This window comes from Rhinichthys klamathensis, unplaced genomic scaffold, assembly GCF_029890125.1.
Source record: "Rhinichthys klamathensis goyatoka isolate OS25496 unplaced genomic scaffold, OSU_Roscu_1.1 h1tg000606l_1, whole genome shotgun sequence".
Classification (NCBI taxonomy): Eukaryota; Metazoa; Chordata; class Actinopteri; order Cypriniformes; family Leuciscidae; genus Rhinichthys; species Rhinichthys klamathensis.
Window position 1 is genome coordinate 341,501 of NW_026607061.1, and position 6,000 is coordinate 347,500.

The window sequence follows — 6,000 nt, forward strand, 5'->3', positions numbered from 1 at the left end:
TCCTATCTTCCTCAGACGAAAATTGAGGAGGGTGGAAAGCGTTAAGGTTAACTACCTGTGAGCGGAAAGTTGAGGAAAGAACCTTGGGGACATACCCTGGTCTCGGCCTCAAGGAAACTTTGACTAGGCCAGGGGCAAAGTCCAAGCAAGACTCGCTAACAGAAAGAGCTTGTAAGTCTCCCACCCGCTTTAATGAGGACAAAGCTAACAAAAGAGAAACCTTGAGAGTCAGAATCCTCTCCGGAGCTGACTCCAAGGGCTCAAAGGGGGCTTTCGTCAAACCCTCTAGGACAACAGAAAGATCCCATGAGGGAACTCTAGGGGAGCGAGCCGGTTTCAGGCTCTTCACCCCACGCATGAAGGCAGAAACTAACCTTAATTTGCCCAGGGGAATCTCATCCGATTCCCTATGCGCTGCAATAGCCGCGACATAAACTCTGAGAGTGGTAGCGGCTGCTCCAGCAGCAAACTTCTCCTGCAGGAATTCCAGTACTGAACCAGCAGGGCAGTTAACTGGGCTCCTATCATGTGCTAAGCACCAAGTCTCAAACACCCTCCATTTGGAAGAATATAATCTCCTTGTAGAAGGGGCTCTAGCACTCGCAATGGTCTCCTGAACGTCAGTTGGGAGGTGTGGCAGGTGCCCACAGACACATGATGGCCTAGCAAAAAACGAGCCAAGCATGTCATCAAGCTGGAAATCCGTGCAGGGGCCAAGCGGGCCTGCATGAGAACGGAATCCATGTTCACCCCCAAGAAAACAGTGCTTTGAGCCGGAGCAAGAACACTCTTCTCCGAGTTCAACCTCAAACTGAGAGACTGGATATGACTCAGAACGATGTCTCTGTGGTGGGCCACTAGCTTCCTGGACTGGGCTAAAATAAGCCAATCGTCCAGGTAATTTAGAACACGGATGCCCTGGAGCCGCAATGGGGCCAGAGCTGCATCCATGCACTTTGTGAATGTCCTCGGGGCCAGAGATAGGCCGAAGGGAAGGACCCTGTACTGGAACGCCCTTTCTCCAACGGCGAACCTGAGGAACTGCCTGTGTCGCTGTACAACCTGGATGTGAAAATAAGCATCCTTTAGGTCTATCGTCACGAACCAATCCCCTGGCCGAATCTGAGATATGATAGCTTTCAGCGTCAACATCTTGAATTTCCCTTTGTAAAGGGCGAAGTTCAGTCGGCGGAGGTCCAGTATGGGACGCAAACCGCCGCCCTTCTTCGGGACCAGGAAGTAACGGCTGTAAAAGCCCCGCTCGGTTTCCCCTGGAGTAATCTCCTCTATTGCTCCTTTGAGAAGGAGGGAAGAGATTTCCCGCTGAAGTACAGAAGCCTGAGTGGCGCTGTCTACTACAGTAGGAAACACCCCGTTGAAACAGGGGGGATTGCAGCAAAACTGAAGAGTGTAGCCGAACCGAATTGTGCGAAGAACCCAAGACGATACCCCTGGTAAGCGCTCCCACTCTGGAAGGAAATGTGATAGAGGAGGAGGGATGTTGTAATGCAGACGACATACCTGAGTGAGGGTGCCGTGCTGACGCTCCTGGAGTAAAGAGGTTGACTGTGCAGGAGGGCCATCGGCGTCCTGGCACGTGATGGGAGGCATCGATGCTGGGGTCATGGTGACCAGATCCGCCTGCTCCGGAGGAAAACGGAAAGTGCCTCCGAGGATGCGGCCGGCAGTTATAGAGAGTGTGGGGGGTGAGGGGAGAAAGCAGAAAGCGTCTTCTTCCTCCCGCACCGGACTGAGTAGAGAAGGTGAAATATGACCTGCACTTCGAGACACTCTGAGTGGCGAAGGTGACAGGGCGAGGAAAGGAGAGCTGGGAGGTGGGCAGAAACGCTTGTGCGGTCTGACCCAACCTTGAGGAAGCAGAGGAGCTCTCCTTTTTCTGACCGGAAGGTCAGGAACGGCTCTGGGCCGCCGGAGCAGTCGGTTTGTCGACTCAACCGCGGGCTCCCCAAACCGTGGTAGGTGCAGAAGGTTCCCTAGCCCTCCTGGGCATGAACTGTCTGAACGCAGCCGATTGGGATTTGGAGGAGCGGAATTTCTCAACCACTGTGTTGACCGCCTCACCAAACAACCCTGTTTGAGAAATGGGGGCGTCCAAGAGGAAAACCTTCTCTTTGTCACGGATCTCCGTGAGAGTAAGCCACAAGTGGCGCTCCACCGCAACAGAACCAGCCATAGAGCGACCTATAGCGCGTGCGGTATGCTTGGTGGCTCTTAAGGCTAAATCCGTAGCCTTACGAAGCTCCTTGACCGCTTCAGGAGTCACGCCGTCGCCCTCGTCCATTTCCTTCAGGACGTCCGCCTGGTAGGCCTGAAGAATGGCCATAGTGTGCAGGGTCATGCCTGCCTGTCCAGCCGCCATGTAAGATTTCCCAATGAGAGAAGAACTAGTCCTACATGCTTTAGAAGGGAGGAGGGGGCGCGACTTCCAGGACGGCGCAGACGACGGAGCAAGATGGTCGGCTAAAGTTTCCTCAATCGCCGGAATGGCGGAATAGCCTTGTTCCACAGAGCCTACCAGGTTGGTAAAATCAGCAGCAGCCGCATTAGTGAGGCGCGAAGAGAAAGGCTGCTTCCAGGATCTGGAGATCTCATGATGCAGATCACTGAAAAATGGCAGCTTCCTCCGTTGAGGCCTAGAATTAGGGCCACTGAGAAGCCTTTCGTCGAGTTTCGACGACTGAGACTCACGTGGCTCGTCGGGCCAATCAATAGTGAGCTTCTCCGTAGCGCGCGAAAGCACGTCAACGAGCTCCGCGTAGGCCGCAGTAGGCCGCGCTTCCTGGCCGCTCGGCGGGATAACCTCGTCGGCGAGGGTAGGCCCGAAATCCTTGGAGTCGGAAGCCTCGGTAAAAAGTATATCCTCCAGCCCGAAAGAAACCGCGTCGCGTGCTCCCGGGCTGGGGCGCAAATAATCGTGTGAAAATTCGACTGGCATGCCTCGTGCGTGCCGAGGGGAGGGAGGGAGAGAAAGAGCGGGGCTCGTCTGCTCGAACTCCACATCCTCAAGCTCTACATCCGAACCCCATGTCGCGGATCCTCGAGAGGCCTCGGGAGCGCGACAGGGGGAGACGAATGATTCCCTCTCAAAGACCGTGAGCCGCGATTTGAGGGTTTTGAGCAACAAATTTGAACAGAATTTGCATTTAGACGATCCTATAACTGCCTCACGTGCATGTGAAAAACCCAAACACTTAACGCACTTACTGTGTGGGTCGTCGTTAGCGATGTAACGAGCACATGGCGGCGTACAGCGTCTGTAATCCATGGCAACTTCACCGTAAGGAGAAACAGAGTTCCGCTTGAACAGTCGCAGAAGTGCCGAGAATAATCCTTAGATGTAGCTCAGAAAAATCACGAGCGAAGGGCAACGTGACCGCTTCGTTCTGAAGGTAGAGAAATCTGAGGAGCAGATGGCGCACGCGCGAATATGTAATGATGCGACGTAAGAGCGTCGGGGCGGAGCCAAATCGCGCGGACGCCATCAGCCAATGAATTGGCGTGATTCTATAAGGCTTCAGACAATCGGCACATTCAGAGAATATCCCACTGCGCTTTCCGCAGCGTTGAGTGAACCTATGAAAGAGAACAGCTGCGTAGGGGACATTGTCGCTGTACTCGGGTCCACCAGACCCTCCGGAGGGTTTCAGGAGTTTCACAATTTGCTCCAGGAGCTAGGTTTGGTGGACCTAACGGTGAGGACGCTGACGAGGACAGCGTAGGCCGTATAAGGCCTCGGCCTCGAGTGGTCAATGCCCGTCGAGCCAGCGCTCTACAGCCCGGCGCGAGGTTCACCCTCGCCCGCACCCACCTAATCTGTCATTTATTTTTGTTTTGATAATAAATGGAGCCAGCCTCCAAAAGTGAAACCTGTCCTGTGATTTAAAAAAAAAGTTTTTATACACTAAATTGTGTTTGTTGTCTTTACATTAGAATAATAATGTTTCATATAATCTAGATATGGAATAAATAGCATTCAATACAAAATGAGTATCTCTCATATATTGAAATCGAGTTTTTATGTGAAAGATTTGCTTTGCACACCAAGCATTTTTGTCATATTACAAAATAATTTATTGAGGCCAAACATAAAATAACATTATAAACTGTCACTTCACCACGTGACAGCAGCAAGCAGGCTCCTGATTGGTTAACGCGGCGCGAACTGACGCAGAAGTTCTGATTTTTCAACTCGGGCGGCAGACGCGAATTCGCGTCAAACGCGAGAATGCACAAAAAGCACTACTTAAAACATACGCGCTTAACGCGCCAGATGCTAAATTTGCGCCATTCGCGCGAACTTGACGCGCGAATGAGGCATATTCGCGTCTACCACGCCGCGCTCTACGCCTCATTCGCGCCGCAGGAATTTTTTACGTGCGTAACGCGTCTTAGCATTGACTTAACATTGAAATCACTCGCGCCTGACGCCCTATTCGCGTCCGGTGTGAACGCACCATTACACATGCGTTTTCTTTCTCAACTGTTTACGTTCACTTAAAACATGACTGACTGTGTTTACATGAATACCTGCCAAGACCAGCATTTTGACATTATTTTGTGTGTGTTTGACAGTTTAAGCGTAATAAGCCGCGAAAAAGCACTCAATTTAGCACTGAGAGACGACTTTATGTGAACGCACTTTGGGTGTGAGGACAACATCTGCGGGAATGAGTACAAATATGCACAACACGCTCAATCCCACGCTAAAAATGAAAGCCCTGTAACACCAACAATATTCATCCGGAGCAAATTAAACGAGTGAGTGAAGAGAGGCGGGTTTGTGTGTCACTCACTGACGGAGAGAGAGAGAGAGAGAGAGAGAGAGAGAGAGAGAGAGCAGCTGTTATTGTGTGTCTATTCTGCGGAAACTGAGTATTTGAAGTGTTTCAGATATTTCAGTATCGATATGTATCGAGAAATCGATTTTTTTAACAACACTAGATTTCACTTAGTTTATCCTTTTAGATGCCTTAAAAGACTACAATTGAAAACTGTATATATTATATGTAAAATTCAACCCGCCAAAATGGCCAGTAGGAGTAACACGCCACTGCTGAAATACACCCGGGTGTTAATGTCAAGCCCTGACTGTAACCGTTCAATGCAAATGCATAAAATAACTGAGTACCTTTCCTCTAAACCACAGCAAGGAGGCACGGTGTCTCTGATAGAGTGTACGCTTATCGAGGAGCTGGACGCCAGTGATGAAGACTGTAAGTGTGACGTCAGATCTTAATATAAATCATAGCAATACCAACAACCCGAAGCAAGCAAAATATCCAAGATAAACCTTATAGCAATGAGCACATTTATTAAAGAAGTAACTAGAGTTCATTTTGATTCCGTATCTCCTCAGATAATGCTGCCGGTCAGGGATTCAATCGTCTGGAGTTTAAAATAGTGGTTGAACCGGCCGATGGTCCGACGTTTTCTGTGGTTCTGCTGGCTCCGTCTCGGCAGGAGAAAGCTGCCTGGACCAGTGACGTGAGCCAGGTACAGTCTACACGCTACATGCTGGACGTCCGTATGCAATGCATGTTATAGTTCTTATTGTGAACCATTCATCCGTGCATCCGTGTGTCATTATTCTTCAACCTCGTAATGTTTAAAGTAGACTTGGAACGGAAGTTGCGATAGACTTTTCTTCCCTATTGTGACGCCTATACAAGTAAAACGGCTTCTGGAACAAGAGCAAATGTAGGGCAGAGAAGAGATGTTATTTTGATTAAAGATTACGAGGCACAAGAATTTGTATACGTATACATTTTTTATAGTAAAATGCAGTATTTCATAAAAAAATAAGAATTGTCCAATTTGATTTCACCCAAAAATGTAAATTCTGTCATTAATTACTCACCCTCGTGTCGTTCCAAACCTGTAAGACTTTCGTTCATCTTTGGATCTTTTTGATGAAATCTGAGAGCTTTCTGTCCCTCTATTGACAGCTACACAACTACCACTTTAAAGGCCCAAAAAGGT

General features: G+C 49.5%; 1 protein-coding gene across 2 annotated transcripts in view; it reads left to right on the forward strand.

Annotated features, from left to right (window-relative positions):
• The window catches only part of rasgrf2a (Ras protein-specific guanine nucleotide-releasing factor 2a), a 56,914-nt gene that overhangs the window by 22,491 nt on the left and 28,423 nt on the right, over nt 1–6,000 (forward strand). For both annotated transcript variants that reach the window (XM_056240719.1, XM_056240720.1), the window contains exons 11-12: nt 5,168–5,234; nt 5,378–5,514. In XM_056240719.1, the coding sequence (XP_056096694.1) occupies nt 5,168–5,234; nt 5,378–5,514 (204 nt within the window). The remainder of the gene's footprint in view (nt 1–5,167; nt 5,235–5,377; nt 5,515–6,000) is intronic.